This window comes from Sinocyclocheilus grahami, unplaced genomic scaffold (genome assembly GCF_001515645.1).
Source record: "Sinocyclocheilus grahami isolate Dianchi unplaced genomic scaffold, SAMN03320097.WGS_v1.1 scaffold1202.1, whole genome shotgun sequence".
NCBI lineage: Eukaryota > Metazoa > Chordata > Actinopteri > Cypriniformes > Cyprinidae > Sinocyclocheilus > Sinocyclocheilus grahami.
Window position 1 is genome coordinate 184,537 of NW_015506381.1, and position 19,937 is coordinate 204,473.

Sequence of the window (19,937 nt, forward strand, 5' to 3'; positions counted from 1 at the left end):
CGTTTTACTTTCACTTTCAAATTAGCAGCAATTCGGCGTTGATTCAATTCAAGCAACAACAACGTCAAACTCATAGAACTTTTATTAACAAAACGAATAAAAATACACCATATATGCCTAATAAAATAACAAATTACTTGGGCTACACAAAGTTAAAATAGGTATATACAACTGAAAATCAGCAAACACTGTGGAACCAAATAAATAAGAAACAGAACGTTTATTAGTAAAACGTATAAGAAAGCTTGGAGGCACGGCATATACACCTTGATGTAAAATAAAATAAATAAAATACACAAAGTATAAATAAAGTAATCAGCAAACACTGTGGAACCAAATAAATAAGAAAAGAATGTTTAAAAAAAAACTTCCAGTCAATAGGATTTTCAAAATCTAAAATATTGCCAAACAGGCACCTTTGCAAGCCTACATTAGACCCTGCTGACTTTCATTGTATGGACAAAAAAAAAAAATTTCAAAGATGAAAGAAACAGGTCAGGAATATTAATGTTATCTAAAATAAAAGAACCCATAAAAATAGTTACTTTAAAAATAAATAAATGTTAACTGAAAGGAAAAGGTATTAAAAAACTTAAAAATATTCTATTTCAGATAGCTGCCAAGGAAACATTTCTCATTTTTATTGTTTAACTTGTACTAATATAACTAAAACTGAAATAAAATTTATAAAAACTACAGACACGTAAAAAACTAAAGAATATATTTTTTTAAATAAAAATTTAAATGAAAACAAAATCTAATTCAAACTCATTTTCATTGTTTAACTTGATCACTAAAACTGAAATATAATTTCACCATTTTTGGGTGAACTATCCATTTAAGCCAGATTTTTCTAACTGATTATTAAAACCACAAGCTGTAATTAATTCCAAGCAAACCTGCAATTTACCCACGGAATGAATGAATGAATGAATGAATGAATGAGACCTCGACTCAGAAGTAGTGCCTGTGATTTTCACAAAGCTCACTGCTCCACCTATTGGTCATTAATTTTTGTAAAAGACCCCACAGGACAGATCGATGCCAGAATGAGAAAACAAGCTGTGAGGAGCCTTACGGTGTGCTGTTTCCAAAAACTAAAAGACAGAGACTTTAAAAACAGCTGGCCAACACACTCTGTCTGACTTCTATAAGCTGAACACGATGACAAGCGGCAAAGCTGTCCGTCAGCGAGGCACAAGACTCTCTCTCTGTACGCCTTCCGGCAGCCAACTGTGAGTGATTCCTGCATGGGTAATAACTCTAATTAGAAATCTATTAACCAGTGCTTGCACCAGAGCAGTAAACAGACTGCAATTTTCTCTACCGCTGGTTCTACAAATCCAAATTACAGCACGGAGGACCTACGTTCAAATTCAGACTAACTTACAATTCCACCTTATTTTCCAATTAAGACAATCTTTCTTAAGGACACAGACGAATATTACTTAATAAAATGCATCATTAATATTGTTCCTTTTAGATAATGACTACAAGAAAAGACTTCTCTGTATTCATCTAATCAGCTAAAACAGCATTACATTTAATTAGGACTGGAAAGTAAAACTCCATTAGACAGTAGAGTGAACAAAAAGGCCAGCAGTAAACAAGATATATCTGTTGGGCCCTGGTCAATACGGTTTTGTTTATATTACAAGCGAATCGATTGACATTCATTGCCAGATACAACAAACAATAAAAGGCTTATTTAAAAGCATGCATTTAAGAATGAATCACTTGAATGCTTTTGTGCCCTACTCTGTTGTTAAAGGTGAAATGTGGGTAATTTGTATAATGTTGAAAACAAATTTCAGTTCATAAAGAAGTGTACAAGTTCATAAAGAAGTGTACAGGTGTAAAAATTGTCACTTTCAAAGATTTCTCACACAGCTTCATCCTAGCAGTAGCAGCAACCAGCAGTGTGATTTTGGGGTGGCAGCTTGGAAACAATTTTGTTTCTTAAAATACTTTGATGTTCAGGAAAATAAATACTATTTTCAGCTTGGGATTAGTATGATTTTTTTGAAAGAAGTCTCTTTATCTGCATTTATCTGATCAAAAAAACACTCAAAACAGTAATATTGTGAAATATTCCAATTTAAAACGTTTAAAAAGTTTTCTATTTGAATAGATTTTAAAATGTAACTTATTTCTGTGATGGCACAGCTGAATTTTCAGCAGCCATTACTCCAGTCTTCAGTGTCACATGATCCTTCAGAAATCATTCTGGTTTGATGCTCAAGAAACATTTCTTATTATCATGAATACTGAAAACAGTTGTGCTGCTTAATATTCTTGTGGAGACTGCGACTTTCATAATTCTTTTATGAACAGAACATTCAAGTGAACAAAGTCTTTTGTAACATTATAAATGTCTTTACTGTCACGTTTGATCAATTTAATGTATACCTGCAGAATAAATTTCTTTTTTTTTTTTTTTACATCTTACTGACCACAAACAATACCTTAACGGTATTGTAAATCAATGGATTTTCATATATCCAAAATATTTATGAATAATTTTCATATAAAAACAGTACTTAAAAGTTAGCCAGCCCAATTCAGCATCAAATCCTAGTGGGAAATGACTGCTGAGAATTTTGTCAGTACTGAAAACTTCTTCCTGCCCAGCAAAAAAAGATAAAGAAACAGGCTGATACACACTTGCACCGCAGACAAGCAATTAGCTCAGTGATGAGTTCCTGCCAAAGAAGTGTCAGAGCTGCCTGTTAGCAGAAGAATAGGCTGCCACCTCCAATAGACCAGATGGATTTCTCTCCCACTGACCCATCGAATCCACAATAGCCTACATCTGCCAACGACACATTCAGAGCAGTGCATATGGGCATTCCAGAGAGAGCCATCTCCAAAATCATTTCAGATGGGCTGAGCGAGAAAACACATCATTACTGTCAATAAGGCCACATTCTCTTATATAAATGACACTGGAGGAGCTTGCATAAATCATGAAAAAAATACCACACCATGTGAGCGTGCTTAGTGAGAATTAATGGCATTCAGCAGGAACTTCATCTCACACAGCTCCTCCTCTGATGCCTGCAGCTGTCTGTCATGACCCGGGATCAGGTGACCCCAGGTCCGCTGCGCTGCCAGCAAACGGTCTACCCATGGCCGGCCACAACAGATAGAGTCAGACTGAGTCATTGGGTACCCCCCCAAGGATCCAGAGGACCTCATCTCTCACCCTGAAGCCGATAGGACAGCTGTGCGTAAGCAAGCATCTTAAGCAAGAAACAACAAAGACAGCGGTTGACATTCCTCTTTTTCTAAGGTTTCCAGCAGTGAACTGTGAATCACCCTGCATAAAGACAGAATGTTCTCACGCGCTCACAAGCTTGCTACACCACGCACTGGGAAGTTGTAAAAACACTAATAAAACTGTGACGTTTGCACCAGGATGAGATACAAGTTAAGAAATGAGTCAGAAAATGGGATTAATAATTCCCTTGACTTTTCAGTCATGGAAAAGATTAAATACTTAGGCATACATTTTTTTTTTTTTTAAAAAGACATCAAAAATAATATGACATGATCTGAAATTATTGTTGCACTTTTATATTAGTATTTAAAGTGCCTGAAAATTCCCTTAACGCTTTCATCTAGAATAAAATATTTAAGACATGTAAATGTACTTATTTATTTTTCTACTTTTTTTCTGAAAGAATAAATGCTTGGTATAATGTGCAAAAAATTATTATAATAATAATAATAATACCAACCTTTGTTCCTTCATTTCCTTTCATCAGTGTTATCAATATTAAAAACAAGAAAAGTTTTTGAAATTTTTGAGATGTTTTTGAAAAGTTTTCCCCAACACATCGAAAAAGTTCTTAATTTATCTTATTTCATTTTTTTTTCATTGTTTAAATGTTAACAGGTTTCAATAAAAAGTATTATGTATTGACTTTAGTCTGATTAATGAGTTTTGAGATAAACACATTCTTTTTGAAATAAAATAAGGAAGATTGTCTAGTAAAGTTGTGCTTCTTCATTAGTAACAATGTCAAGATATATACTAACGATTAGCTTTTATGTGAGGAAACTAAACTGAACTGAATATAAATCATTATGTCAAGTGAAGTCACAAAGTCACATTTTATCATAGACAAAACAGTATCAATTATGATGCAAAAGAATCAGCGATATCATATGTCACAAAAGGGCACTGCAAGCAGCATTTGAAGAGTGAAGTTTCTTTTATAGACTTCTCTGAATGTGGTACTTACGGCTGCTTGTTGTCTCTTCAGCTTATCTCTGTACTCCTCAAGCTCCAGAAGGTTCAAATCCGGAGGGAGTCTCTGTTGGGCAAACATACACAAACAGAAAAATCTGAGATTTGATCATTTATTTTATTCTGATGGTACTATATATAAGTTTGAACATTGTATCAGATATCCCTCACTCAGACATGGCCAAATTATCTCCAGCTCTGAAGAGCTCCATAAACAACAGCAGCTGAACAGCTCAAACAAACTTTTACTTGAGATGCAGCCCAACTTTATTATAGAGGAATAAACAAATAAAACCCAGTGCCCTATGCCCAAACAGAGAAACAACGAAAACTCAAAAGTCTGGACTCGAATAAGAGTATTTAGTTTCCTCTTGGCTGTAATTCTCATTCCATGCATGCAGATTTTGCAAGGCACCACCAAATCGAATGAGATTTCGCATTTGCAGTATGTGAATAATCCATCAATCGTTGTTGGCTGCAACCTGTGCAAACACCCCTGGCTGTGTATACGTATACAGTGCTGCTTGAAAGTTTGTGAACCCTTTAGAATTTTCTATATTTCTGCATAAATATGACCCAAAACAATTAGATTTTCACACAAATCCTGAAAGTACACAAAGACAATAAAATCAAACAAAGGAGACAAAAATATATACTTTGTCATTTATTTATTGAGAAAAATGGTCCGGTGTTAAATATTTGAGAGTGGCAAAAGTATGTGAATCTTTGCTTTCAGTATCTGGTGTGACCCCCTTTTGCAGCAATAACTGCAAGTAGCGTTTCTTGTAACTGGTGATCAGTCTTGCCTGCACAATGGCTTGTAGGAATTTTAGCCCATTCCTCAGTACAGAACCACTTCAACTCTGTGACGCTGGTGGGTTTCCTCCTATGAACTGCTTGCTTCAGGTCCTTCCACAAAATTTCAATTGGATTAAGGTCCGGAATTTGACTCAGTCATTCCAAAACATTAGCTTTGTCCTCCTTTAACCATTCTTTGGTAGAACGACTTGTGTGCTTCGGGTCGTTGTCTTGCTGCATCGCCCACTTTCTCTTGAGATTCAGTTCTCGGACAGATGTCCTCACATTTTCCTTCAGAATTTGCTGGTATAATTCAGAATTCATTGTTCCATCAATGATGGCAAGCCGTCCTGGTCCAGATGCAGCAAAACAGGCCCAAACCATGATACTACCACCACCATGTTTCACAGATGGGATAAGGTACTTATGCTGGAATGCAGTGTTTTCTTTATCCAAACATAATGCTGCTCATTTAAACTAAAAAGTTATATTTTGGTCTCATCCATCCACAAAACATTTCTCCAGTATTCCTCTGGCTTGTCTTGAAACCTAGTGGACTTTTACACGTCTTGCTTTTAGAGTGATCTTTGTTGGTGGACCACTCCTGGGGAGGGTAACAGTGGTCTTGAATTTCCTCCATTTGTACACAATTTTTCTGACCATGGATTGGTGGGGTCCAAACTCTTTAGAGATGGTTTTGAAAACTTTTCTAGCCTGATGAGCAACACCAACTCTTTTTCTGAGGTCCTCAGAGATCTCATTTGTTTGTGCCATGATACACTTCCACAAACATGACCAAACTTTGATAGATCCCTGTTCTTTAAATAAAACAGGGCACACACAGACACCCTTTAATCATCTCACTGATTAAAAACACCTCTGAACAGATGGACTCTAATTTCACCTTCAAATTAACAGCTAATCCTACAGATTCACATACTTTTGCCACTCACAGACATGTAATATTGGATCATTTTCCTGAATAAATAAATGACAATGAACATATTTTTGTCTCACTTGTTTGTTTGGGTTCTCTGTCTACTTTCAGGACTTGTGTGGAATTTTGATTATGTTTTGTGTCATATTTATGCAGAAATATAGAAAATTCTAAAGGGTTCACAAACTTTCAAGCGGCACTGTATACGTGTTTGTATGTATGCGTGTGTGTGTACGTATATAGTGTGCGTCACCAAAGAAAAGTGTGACAAAAAAAAATCTCTTTCGTATTTAAAAAATGCTAAACATCTTACAGATTCTGCAAGTGGCATGTAAGACAATAAGAACACATTATGACATTCTCAAACACACACCTCAAGCTCGTATTGCACCATGTCGAAGGAGTCACTGGAGAAGTACACTTCCTCTATGCTATCAATGATTTCCTGTTCTGCCTGTGGATCAGTGGGTTGTTCTCTCAATTCCCTCAGCTCCTCCTGTGGGGAGAAAAAGAGAAATGAGAATGATCACTGGCAGGGAAATCTCACTACTTCTGGAACACCATCGTGGGGAAGCTTGCCGTGCAGCTAAAAACAGAGTTTGAACATTGATTATTTCTCACATTTGGCTTATAGCCAAGCCGAGTGCAAAGATTAAGTGGTCTTAGCACCCATCCCTGAGGAACACCCTTCATGAACCTTAATGAGGATCAGCACAGGAGCATCAATTTCACTCAAAACAGCTTGAAGAAACAAAGTCGTCCACTTTTCTTTGAAGAGGGGTGCTGAGAGGCTCATTATGCTTGATTCACATGACGTGATGCAATGTGGTTAAAACAGCTCCACGACCAAGACTGAGATAAACTTACTAAGCCATTCTGAATTACAAGAGCAGATGGAGGCAATGTTTAAAAATCCTTTAATTACAGCCGTAAGCCAAATTCACAGAAAGCATTCCAAATAAATAAATAAACCACTTATTCATGTTTGGCACTACTGAAAGAACTCCGAGTTGGACACTTGGTGATATATGATGGATCTTCCTATAAAGGCTGCAATTTGATGTCATTGAGATAGAAGCTAAGGAATTATTTGGCCTGAAAGCCTTTAATCTCCTCAAAGACACATGATGCGGCGTGGATGCGGTGCAGTCTGATGTAGGCAGCGCTGTGAGAGAGCGTGGGTGAACTCACTGAGGGACAGCACCGGCATCAGCATCCGCAGGGGGTGGGGTGGTATGAGTCATTCTCCACTGGTACGCGCACAGCAAGAACAAAAGACAAAATCCTTGGGCTCACTCGTTACCATTAGGCCTTAAAGACACCTTGAAATCAAAAACCTTGGACATTTGAGGCTGTTAGTCAAAGTCTAATAGCTTTGAGGTCATCAATATATTTTCACATGTGCTCATAAACAGTGACAAAATGAACCTAATTCTTTAATTATGAAAACTTTTTTGCCCATTACAGTAATTTTTAAGAACCTTTTTTTTTTTAACTATCATTCAAATTTATCCACTTAACCATTTTTTCCTAATATTTAAAGATAGCAATATGCTGAAATGTTAATTAGGTTATACTTTCTATTATTTTGGACCTTTCCACTACCCAAATTGCCTTCAATAGTAAATTTAAACAGAACCTCCCGCCCTATTTTTAACCAAGGGTCAAATTTTACCCTACCATTAAAATTTATTAATTTCATAATTACTTTAAATATTTAAAGTTGAGTTAAAATTCAAATAATTATTAAATCAATTTAAAAAATAATAACTAATTAAAATAAAAGTATAATTTTTATTACAAATATTTTTGGGAGTAACACAATGAGTAAAAGGAGATGAAGAACTAGCTTTGGGACACAACTACACCAAAGTTTGTCCCTTTCATTGTTTTTAATCATTTTTGCACTTGCAAATAACTTGCTTATTTTATAACTACTTTAAGCTACTGTAGAGTATAGAATAATTTTCTCATCTATCATAGAAAATCCATTCCACCCTCATTATAGCAAACTATTTGTTTCAGTACTACAGGTGTTTAAGAAAATACTGCAGTGGTTTTGGTGCCTTGAAGAGTTTTAGTAGAAAATAACAGCTTTTTTCCCCCTTGGGGGATTACATATATATTTATATAATCTTAGTATGTGTGGGCATGTGAATGTGTGTGCGTACCCTGCTTGACAAGAAAATATCCACTCTGTGGGAGAGATAGCTCCCAGGAGGCTACAGAACAGTACGTGTGAGGGGGTAAATCTTAGAAAACGTCACATATTTCTGGGTCAAATTTGATTTACTAAAAGCTGCATAACATCCTGAAAGGCCAAAAGTGAAAGACCATAATTGGTTCTAAAAATGCGGTTTCACATTTTTTTTTACATGGGTATTTCTGTAAAACAAAAAGCTTATGCAAAAACCAGAAAATGTGGTCTTTATATAATTTTCTTTACTGAAATCTAGTGATGTGCATGATCAACTGTCTGTCAGGTACTACTGAAAATATTAAAAAACATCTTCTCGGATTAACTAATTTTACCACAAGCGCAATAAAAAAAAAAAAAGGCCTACTTTCCTACTGAATCCCTCACCTAAATCTCACCATTAGTTTTTTAGCATAAGTTGCATAGGTTTTGGAGTTAGCTTTAGCTTTAAAAATATTATTAGGGATTTGTGAAACAATTTAAAACATACATATCACACTCATCACTTTTAATGTACATTTTAAATTTGTACATCACTCCACTTTTCTACAGTCTTATATTAATTTCTTCCCCACTCATCATCATGTAATATAAATTTGTGATATGAATTCTGAAACGCAGCAAAATGCGAAACTTCTTTGCATGAGTTTGCGTTTCCGGTCTCCAGCATTTGCATTCATATGAATGGAAGTCAATGGAATGAAAAGTATACGTGACAGCCCCTTTAATCGGCTTTCTTAAATTGCAACAAATTAGGTGAGAATGTAAAGTATTGCAACAAATTAGGTGTGAATGAAGTCCACGATTTGACCAGATGAGATTGAAAACATCAAACATTTCCCACCCAAACGGTCATTTGGAAAATAAAATGAAAACTCTGCCACTCTAATTAAAATGATCGCCAAAGCCTTTGTTCAATTATCTTTCCATCCCATGTAGACTGCCAATGTTTACCTAAATTAACACCGCTCGTCCTTTTATTCCCTGCACACAGACGGAGACGAACGTGAGTCTATTTGCACATAAAAGTGTGACTCAACATGCTATACATCAATCAAAGCTTAGGATGAGTGAACTGAAGGGTTACTGAATGATGCTGATCAAACGTAGGAGAGAGTGTGATTTAGAATCATATTAAAAATAACAATGAGTCTTTGTTCACATGGACTGAGATGAGAGAGAGGAGACGGACAGCTGTTGCTGATGTCAGATCTGCAGCAAGATGTGAGTGAACCTGACCCACTACTTTGTAATAATACTCTGTACCTGCTTCAGCTTTTATTTGTGAGATCTTTACAAATAACAGACTCCATTAAAAATCATCTAAATCTTCCAGGCTGCAATATGCATGAAAAATGGGAGGGAGAGAATCGTTGCGGATTATGAATTCATATGTGGTTGTAACCTCCAAAAGCACACCCACATTAAGAATGCGTCATCTTATGAATAATATTCAACATTTTACAATATGCTCTGCATAATATGATGAGGGCAATGACGACATTAGTCTAATGACATAAATAAACTGTATAAATGTTCATTAATCTTTACAGCAATTCTTCAAGAGGCATTCAAGACTGCTCCATAATGCCTTAATTATGTGATTATAATGCCATCTAGAGGACACAGGAGACTGTGCAGAAAAAAATGGGTTCCAGCCACTCAAAACATCTATTTTTCCATAGTTAATATCCTGCTATTTGACATTTGACAAGTTAAAATTACAAAATTTTTTCGGGGAAAATCTCAAAACCATACAGCGGAAATGGCAGGACATTTGTCAAGCACACAAGTCCCAAAATGAACACTAGCCAAGAGCTAAAGTAGAGTAAAAGCTGGCCTTAATCAAATTTAAAGAGTCACTGGCCAATTGGCTTATGACACTGCAAAACAACACATGATTTAAAACATAATACAAAACCAATATCTGAACCTCATTTGTTTTATCTGACATAAGCAACAAGAACAAATCAAAAATCAGATATATGGTCCATTAAATAAAACTCAGCGCCTGTAAAAACATCTTCAAAAATGTTCATCTCCACTTAAGTTTTAAAATGTGTTGATTCCTAGGCTGTAATCATAGGCTATATATTCTTTTTCCCCTCTCTGATATATAAAAATACTATCAAATTTGTTCAAAAAACAAAATGTAAAAATGTTAGCAAACAAATAAAGAAAGAAAATTATTTCAAAATCCTTCTTGTGATGCCCTGAACTGAACAATGTCTTGTTTACTTGTTAAAAGAAACTGTTAAAAAACAGGATGCTCCCCCCAAAACTTTAACTTTCAAGAAAATGATCATTTGCAGACAAATCTATTTTTCCCCGCACACAATCCTCATTAATGGTAGCTATTTTGAGGGCTAATCCATCATTTTCCTGTACACGCACGCTATGGACAGACCGTTCTTTTCAATGATCAAACACTTTCTCACTGCCTCAGTCGTTTCAGGAAAATTTCAAAAGTGTTGAAACAAACCCCACCGGGATCTAAGCCAGATGGTTCTGAAAATAATTTTCTGAAGTATGTGTAACATACATTTTTTTTAAAAATGACAGAGTAACAACAAACACTCTCTGCCGGTGGGAAAGAGTCTCCTTGATTTGGGTTATTTATGTCTGCAATAGCCAGAGATTAAAAGCAAAAAGTGTCCGCAGAAAATATCAGAGCTGCAGTTGAGAGTATACATCGAGCACTAAAATGACCTTAGAAACCTACAGCCAGAAGATCTAAAAGCCCAGGGGTCTAATCACAGCAAGGTCCTGCTGATTTAATGCACCTGTGAGGTAGCGCTAAAACCAATGCACTGGACCATGACCAGCGTACATCTATCTCACTGAATGAAGGTCATAATACAACTCAGTGGCACTGCTGCACTAAGGCTCAGCCAAAGTCTGATTAACTTTTTTTATACTCTCTCCTATATTTTACAATTTCAGAAACATGTTACATGGGAATATAGCTGAAATATAATTTCACAAAGCTCAACATAAGACGCATTTATTCAAATCTTCATATTTTACCTCTTTCGCACGATGATTAACACCCAAGAGAATAAAACTCAGGTTATGTTCTGCATATTTTCTACATTTCACAGAAAAAGGAAAAAATTCACTGCAGTAATCATGTAATCTAGACTGTAATATACGAGAAGGATTGATTCATCCAGTCAATAAAGACATTTTTCAGCAGGCATTTGAAACCTTTAAATATGAGTGCTGGGATGCATTAAAAAAACTACATCGCAGCCTAACAAAATCCATTCACAAATGTGAAAGCTTAATTCAGAAACAGTACATGTTAGGTTTGAGTCACCTTGCTGGGGGTCCTGAAGCTCTCCACAGGGCTCATGTCAACCACACTCTCCTGGGGACTCTTCAGACCCTGGCAGAGAAAAGAAACAGTAAACTATAAATATTAGGCAGCGATTTATGGGGATGGGGGTGTTGGGATCCTTAAAGCAAGAGTTTTCAATATTTCAAATGCAGTGGACCTCCAACTGTGACATTCTTCATGCAAGGGACTCCCAAAAAAAAAAAAAGTGTATTAAAGACTCATTTTATACTGTTATAAATATATATGAAATATTATTTGGAAAATATTTAGGCTAGTTTATTATTAAATTACATTGTCTTGTTTTAATATTGTACTATTGGATTTATTTATTACCGGTTTAAATTTTTATTTATTTAAATTAAATGCACATTACATAATTCAGTTTAATCATATTTTATTATTTATTTATACAATTTTACACTGTTTTTCTGTAAACCTTTACACAGAGGACCTAGCACTTCCTTGCGGCCCCCTAGGGGTCCCCAGACCCCTGACTGAAAGCCATAACCATAAAGTATACATTCGTTTTACATATGAGCAGATTATGTTACAATTAGGGATTTAAATGTTTCAGTAACCACAAAAAAGTTATACTACAAGCTAGTCAGAGGGGCGGGCGTATTCTTCCCAGGTTGAAATCAAGACTCTTGCAAGAGGGAAAAAAAATCCCGTTTGCTTGGAGATGTAACTATAGCAACAGCTTGGACACTTTTTGGATCATTAAAAATATTGAAAACATGAATGCAGCCATTATTCGACACTTCACTATAGATTTACATAAATCTAACAAATTTGGGGTACCAAATCTGGCTGGGGAGCCATTTATGTTGCGTAACTTCAAATGATCACAGCCCCAAGACTTATAAATTCTTAAAACGCAAGAAAAAATAATGTATAATTCGTATATAGAGATAACCATAAATATGAGCAATAATCCACCTGACAGTGCAGTAGATCATATTGCACAACGACAAAATACTGTTAACAACACACAGCCTACGTTTATAATCTTAACGTCTAGACCCATTTATAACCGGCTTAAAAGGGAGTTTCTTAATTGAGCTTGTTTATTGATTACGTACATCTGATCATTATGAACTATGAATTATGATCAAGAGCTCACCACCTTTTTATTTATCATTCCGATATTTTTGTCAATTATTCCAAATGCACTGATTAAAATCGTTATGATAACATGAGTAAATGTGCAGATCTCAAGAAAATATAAGCTGTTTTTCAGTTTATTTGTGTTTTAGCTAGCAGGCTAGCTTATTAAAAATGCTTCGGGATCCGTCAATGAAATCAAGAAGCAGACTGATGTGAGATGAGAAATAACCAACCTGACGAGCCATCAAAGACTTGATTTTCTGCATCGTAGAGTTGAAAACACGAAACAGTAAGCGCGATGTATCCTATGGTCTTTTTCTGTCAAACGGCGATTCAGTTCTTGCAGTGCTAGCAAGGTGCCATGTTTCACTGTTGAACTCACGTGACAGGTGGCTAGTGCAGCATGGGATATGTAGTTCCTCTGAATAGCATACTAGCGTTCGGTTTAAATGCCAGAAAACAGCAGTAGACAAAAACTGTTAATGACATTTATGACACTATTCTTTGTATTATATCACCTTTGCATCAAATTACAAAAAAAAAAAAAAAAGTTAACGCGAGGGTGTTTCTAATGCAGTGTCTATGGGAATTTAAAAGATTAAAGACGCCTTTGAAATCAGCTGAAACTGTTTTTTGTCCTGTAAACTAGGGCTGCGCAATTAATCGCATGCGATTGTCAAGCACATCTCGTCAGTAAAGCCGGTTCCGTGATTAGTAGTAAATCTCCATCACCTGCTTTCAGATGGAGCGGCATTTACTACACAGAGCCGTAGTTCACTGACAAGCTAGGCAATATCGCGTTCATAATCGAATGCGATTCATCTGTGATTATGAATGCGATATTGCCTAATTGTCAGTGAACTACTGTCAGCCCTACTGTAAACTGAAAACTGATGTTTTATTTTTGTTTTTTAGACTTTAGACTTTAGTTAAAGGGGATGAGTGACATACTCATTCTAGAGAGCTTTTGCTTTTTTACCCATGTATATCCGGTAAAAGTGAATTTTGACAACATTTAGGAGTGCACTAGCATACAGATGGCAAACACACAAAGCTTTAATAAAGGGGTCTTTAAACAAATGATTTAATAAATAATTGATTTTGTTCAAATGACACATTATCAAGGTGATGCCTGAATATCTTTAAAAACCAGAATGATATCATACTTCTTCTTGGATGGCAGCTCTTCCTTAGGAGCACAAACATCATACACACTATGATGACGACTGAAGAGATTGTAATGAAAGTCAATGGAGACAACGCACTTCCTTCCTGGCTATATTTTGCTTTTCCTGGAAACAAATCAATATCAGTGTTACTTGAATTGTATATTTTAAAATAAAGAATTTCTGGTGTGATCTTCATCTTTAAACTACCAAAAACCTGCATTGCATGCTTGCATTTTTTATTCTGTATTCACACTTAACTAAAATTCACTGCCTGTAACAACGTACACAATAATGACAGGTGCCAGCCCCTATTTACTTTCCAGTGGAACACAAGACTTAATCACAGGTGGGACAGATTTGCACTTAGCAACTAGGGAGAAAGTAGTAGTAGTAGTAGTAGTAGTAGTAGTAGTAGTATTTAAGCTTCAATAATGTCAATCTACTTTGATTTGATTAGGTCAGAAGAATTTAATAAAATAATTTGAAGGTTAATTTTGAAACGAGTCATTATTTTGGCATGAGAAGGACTAATGTGCAGATTTAAAACAGTGACTGCAAACATACCTTTGCCAATCCTGGACATCACCAGTGTGAACTTGGTCTCGTCCTGCTTCTTAGTCATATTGTTGAATGCCCTGCACAAGAACTCTTTACCCTGGGGTAATTCATGCGGCTTCACTTCAAACCGTGGTCCAGTCATGAGAACCTCTGTGCTGTTCTTTGTCTTAGAGATCCAGACGCAGGTGTTGGGAGGGTTGGAGTCCGCAATACACTCAAAATAGACCAGTTCCTCCGGGTTCACCATAAACACCCCTTCAGTTTTCAGACCTTGTTCAGAATTTACTGCCAAGTTATAAGGCCCATCTGAAAAATTTGGTAACGTTACAAAAGTTACAAAAGTAAGAAACTACTTTATTAGTAGTTTCTTTTTTAAAATTAATTTTAAAAAATCATTGGAATTTTCTATTACTTTGTTTTAGTTCTATTACTATTAATAACTAGAAATGATTCTATTACTATTAATTTATTATGTCAGTCATATTGTACAACAATAGCAAAGTTAAGGAGAAAAACAGAGACATTTTTCAGGAGGTCATGTAATTTCAAAATTGCAGCCCCCATGAGGCAACCCTTTTTATATCAAATAAATCAGCTTTTATTAGGCTACTGATATCAAATACTATTAATTTCTTTAGAGGTGCAACTTTTTTAATGAGGGGAAAAAAATTTTTTTTTCAAAACCTCAGTTTTGCACCTCTATTAGCTTAATCCACATTCATATTTCAGATCGACTTTTGCTAAATGACATGTCAGGACAGATCATGTTTGTCATCTGACTAACAATGCAAACAGCAGGTAATTCTCAGGCTGCAAGAGGAACCTGCTGGACAGTGTGCAATAACGAAGCAATGATTTACACAAGGGATGATAACAGATGATAAATGAGCTTTAAGTCAGAAAGCATAATAGATACTCACAGAACACAATGAGTTCAGCCGGTTTGCTTAGCTTACTGCTAATGTGGTTTTGGGCCTCACAAATGTATTGACCAATGTCTTCTTTCTTGATAGGATTTATATCAAGTGTCCCATAATCTTGTGAGAATGTATGCTGCTCACTTGGTCCAACCACCATGTTGTTTTTTAGCCATTTGTACTGAACATTTGTCCCATGTTCAACAGAACAAGTCAGCGTCACATTGTCCCTGTCTTCCACCAGTTCTGATTCTGGGGTCTTACTAATAACGGGGATGGACACAGGCACTGGGAGCAGAAAATACATTAAATTAAGTACTTACAAGAAAAGAAATCTGATATGTATATATGGAAGCTCGCTTAAATCTCAGGGGGGAAAAACTCAGACTTATTCCTCAACCTTATTTTTAATGTAAGAGTGGGTGTGGCCATTTCTAACTTGAATGATCACGGCTTCCGATGTCATTTGTATCCAGTTATTTTAACTGTACAAAAAGTTAGTTATGCTGCTTAATATTAGAAACTGGTATTTGTTATCATATTATTTAAAATATATTATTGGTATATTATTATGGTTCTAGCACAAACAGTTTTACTGTTTACTAAACTTTTTACTGTTATTTTTCTAGTTATTCACCAGTTTTCACCGGAAGTCTTACACATTCATAGAAAATAGCTCACTTTTGCTTTGAAAAATAAGGTGAATAAAGTCACAATTGTGAGATACAAAGACACATTGTGAGTTAAAAAGAGGAACAAAGTCAGAGTTGAGCAACATAAAGTTCAAAATGTGAGATAAAAAGTCACATTTTGAGTTTAAAGGGGTCATATGACGTTGCTAAAAAGAACATTACTTTGTGTATTTGGTGTAATGAAATGTGTTTATGCGGTTTAAGGTACAAAAAACACATTATTTTCCACATACTGTACATTATTGTTTCTCCTCTATGCCCCGCCTTTCTGAAAGCGAGGTGTGCTCTGATTGGCCAGGTATCCAGTGCGTTGTGATTGGCTGAATACCTCAAGCGGGTGACAGAAATGTTACGCCCCTTACCATACTGTGATGCCGTGTCCCGGCGCGACGAGACAACCAATAAAACCCATTATAAACGAAGCATTTGTTGCATCCAGTGAGGACATAATTACTGATTATAATGACTTATACTGTCTTTTTACGCGTTGCGTTGCATCGTGCCGAGTAAACAAAACCATGTCTGCATTTGTGATCGGAGAAATGACAAACAACAAGCCCTACTCTACACTGCTCAAAACTCGCGTTTGAATCATCAGTGGCAAATCCTTTAAATATGAAAATGTACTTACAGGCTGTGAGTCAGCATAATTTTTCAGCATCATAGACTGTATAGGGTCAGCATGCGCGCCGAAGGGGAAACAGGGGAACTGAATTCACCAGAACACCGGCATTGTAGGCTACTCTCCCAGGAAACAGTCCTCGTCCTCCATAAAATGCGTTGCACACATCTGAATATTTGGGTTGAACTGTTCTGGAACAGTGTTGTTAATACAACTTAACCCCTGATTTCTAGTCGTGTCCTCTTTTGGAAGACCAAACAAAGTAGTTTCGCTTTCACAACGAAACACACAGCGTCTTCACGAGATGGTGGCGGCGGCAACAACAATACTACAGCAAGAATAAAAGTTAGGCCTTCTTTCTTTGCGTGAACATTTGGGCGATGTTATGCAAATCTTCCCACATCATGACGTAGACATGTGGGGGTGTGTTTAAACGAGGCATTTTAGGAGGGCGTGGACAAGTCTTAACTTTTATAAAGAATATCTCTTTGGGTTTTAAACTTTAGTCTTTGCAACTTTAGGGATCTTATCTATTCATGAACAGCTTGTAACACTCCAAAGAGAAAGAAAAACTTGAAATCACATCATATGACTCCTTTAAAAGTTACAATTACACGAAACAAAGTCACAGTTGTGTAATATAAAGTTAAAAATGTGAGATAAGTAGTCACATTTTGAGTTTAAAAGTTATGATTACACGAAACAAAGTCACAATTGCACTATACAAAGTTCAAAATGTGAGAAAAAAATTCACATTGAGTTTAAAAGTTGCAATTACACGAAACAGACAGTTGCGCAATATAAAGTTCAAAATGTGATATAAAAATTCACATTTTGAGTTTAAAAGTTGCAATTACACTAAACAAAGTCAGAGTTGCGCAATATAGTTAAAAATGCGATATAAAAAGTCACAGTTTGAGTTTAAAAGTTGTAATTACATGAAACAAAGTCCCAGTTGCACAATTTAAAGTTCAAAATGAGAGACAAAGAGTCAAATTTTGAGTTTAAAAGTTAAAATCACATGAAGCAAAGTCACAGTTGTGCAATATAAAGTTCAAATGTGAGATAAAAAGTCACATTTGAGTTTAAAAGTTAAAAAGTTAAAACAAAGTTGCGCAATATCACATGGCACATTGCAAGATTTAGTCACTAAAATTTATTAAATCACATTGGGGGGTATAAAGTCAACTGTGAGAAATGAAATAGCCATTGTGAGGTATGAATCACAATCTTGTTTGGTTTTACTCTGAGAAGAAAACAGCTTCCTATCAATGACAGTTTCACAAGATGTTAAAAGCATTAGTAACAATATACAGTTTGAGTTTAAAAGTTGTAATTACATGAAACAAAGTCCCAGTTGCACAATTTAAAGTTCAAAATGAGAGACAAAGAGTCAAATTTTGAGTTTAAAAGTTAAAATCACATGAAGCAAAGTCACAGTTGTGCAATATAAAGTTCAAATGTGAGATAAAAAGTCACATTTGAGTTTAAAAGTTAAAAAGTTAAAACAAAGTTGCGCAATATCACATGGCACATTGCAAGATTTAGTCACTAAAATTTATTAAATCACATTGGGGGGTATAAAGTCAACTGTGAGAAATGAAATAGCCATTGTGAGGTATGAATCACAATCTTGTTTGGTTTTACTCTGAGAAGAAAACAGCTTCCTATCAATGACAGTTTCACAAGATGTTAAAAGCATTAGTAACAAACTTTACATCAATAGCTGTCATAAATGAGATCCCTCATAACACTCAAATGTTCTTACCGCTGACTGTGACTGTCACTCTTTTTGTGGCAGCAACTGGGCTGGGAATTCCTGGGAAGACGATGTTGATCTGCAGCTCATATTCCCCCTGTGTCTCTTCATCCAGATGGTCAAATTTTAGTGAGACATCAGGCAAACTGAGTGCCGGACGGTTCGTTAGCCTCAGATTTGGGATGGCATTGATGTTGTCGAAAGTGACCAAAAGGGTGTTATTAGGCTTAATCTTGTACCAGGACCCCTGGAACGTCACATTCTGGACATCAAAATGAGTCTCAACTTTGAGGAGCATCGAGTCCCCCACTTTTCCATGCTGTGTGGGCTGCAGTGAAACACATTCAGTGCATTTAGTGTCCGTACCTGTTCAAATGAGAGTGTTAAATGGTGTTTAATGACTCATACTGTCAAAAAAAAAAACACACGCATATAATCAGTTTTATGTCATTTTAAAAGAGCTATTCAGTCATGACATCAATCGAAAGCTAAGTCACCATGGATTTCCTCAGGAAGTACAAATGGGTTTTTAAGATTGGCGGTTTTTGATTTATGGTTCAAATAAGGTCACTGAACTTAAAAAGACTTTCATAGCCTATTTTGTTCTATTGCACAAAGTCATAGTTAAAAACGTGAAGTTTGAAAGCATTGTGTGCATTAGCAACACTTGATGTTAACAAGTTACACGAGGAGTACAGCTACAAGTTCATATGCCATTATATAACGATCTCTTAACAACTTGCAGTTCTCTTTTAGGCTTTAGGGCTAAAAAAAATAATAATTAAAAATAGTAAAAATAATCATTTATTATTTTAGAGGTGCAGTTTTTGTAAGTAAAAAGATTCACATTTCTTGTTAAAAAAACCATGTAATTTCAAAATGACTACTTGTCACGAATCCGGTCCATGAACTTCCATCTGCTAGCCATCAGAGGTCACCCTTTCCGATTTCATTGACTCTCGCACTACACACTGTTGCACATCACCCCGGACTACATATCCCATCATTCATTGCACTGATTGCACTCAGCACGGATTGCACACAGCTGTTAACACTGATTGCACCCAGCTGTTTCATATCACTCCCTCACTATTTAACACTCACTCTGATCCCTTCCCTCTGCCGAGTATTGTTTAGCGCATGTCTCAGATAGCTACACTACAGAGCCCTCATTTGTTTCCTAGCCTTAGCCTTAGCCTTAGCCTTAGCCTTAGCCTTAGCCTTAGCCTTAGCCTTAGCCTTAGCCTTAGCCTTAGCCTTAGCCTTAGCCTTAGCCTTAGCCTTAGCCTTAGCCTTAGCCTTAGCCTTAGCCTTAGCCTTAGCCTTAGCCTTAGCCTTAGCCTTAGCCTTAGCCTTAGCCTTAGCCTTAGCCTTAGCCTTAGCCTTAGCCTTAGCCTTAGCCTTAGCCTTAGCCTTAGCCTTAGCCTTAGCCTTAGCCTTAGCCTTAGCCTTAGCCTTAGCCTTAGCCTTAGCCTTAGCCTTAGCCTTAGCCTTAGCCTTAGCCTTAGCCTTAGCCTTAGCCTTAGCCTTAGCCTTAGCCTTAGCCTTAGCCTTAGCCTTAGCCTTAGCCTTAGCCTTAGCCTTAGCCT

General features: G+C 36.2%; 2 protein-coding genes across 2 annotated transcripts in view; both read right to left on the bottom strand.

Moving 5' to 3' along the window:
• Positions 1-13,002, bottom strand: part of LOC107567964 (syndetin-like) — a 54,803-nt gene extending 41,801 nt beyond the window's left edge. The window contains exons 1-4 of the mRNA XM_016253786.1: positions 12,865-13,002; positions 11,504-11,572; positions 6,361-6,483; positions 4,248-4,319 (exon numbers count right to left, since the gene is read on the bottom strand). Coding sequence (XP_016109272.1) covers positions 4,248-4,319; positions 6,361-6,483; positions 11,504-11,572; positions 12,865-12,897 — 297 coding nt within the window. The 5' untranslated portion in view covers positions 12,898-13,002. The remainder of the gene's footprint in view (positions 1-4,247; positions 4,320-6,360; positions 6,484-11,503; positions 11,573-12,864) is intronic.
• Positions 13,003-13,657: 655 nt separating this feature from the next.
• The window catches only part of LOC107567965 (HEPACAM family member 2-like), a 10,494-nt gene continuing 4,214 nt past the window's right edge, over positions 13,658-19,937 (bottom strand). Inside the window, exons 2-6 of the mRNA XM_016253787.1 lie at positions 18,358-18,714; positions 15,279-15,563; positions 14,365-14,664; positions 13,782-13,923; positions 13,658-13,685 (exon numbers count right to left, since the gene is read on the bottom strand). Of these exons, the coding sequence (XP_016109273.1) occupies positions 13,658-13,685; positions 13,782-13,923; positions 14,365-14,664; positions 15,279-15,563; positions 18,358-18,714 (1,112 nt within the window). The remainder of the gene's footprint in view (positions 13,686-13,781; positions 13,924-14,364; positions 14,665-15,278; positions 15,564-18,357; positions 18,715-19,937) is intronic.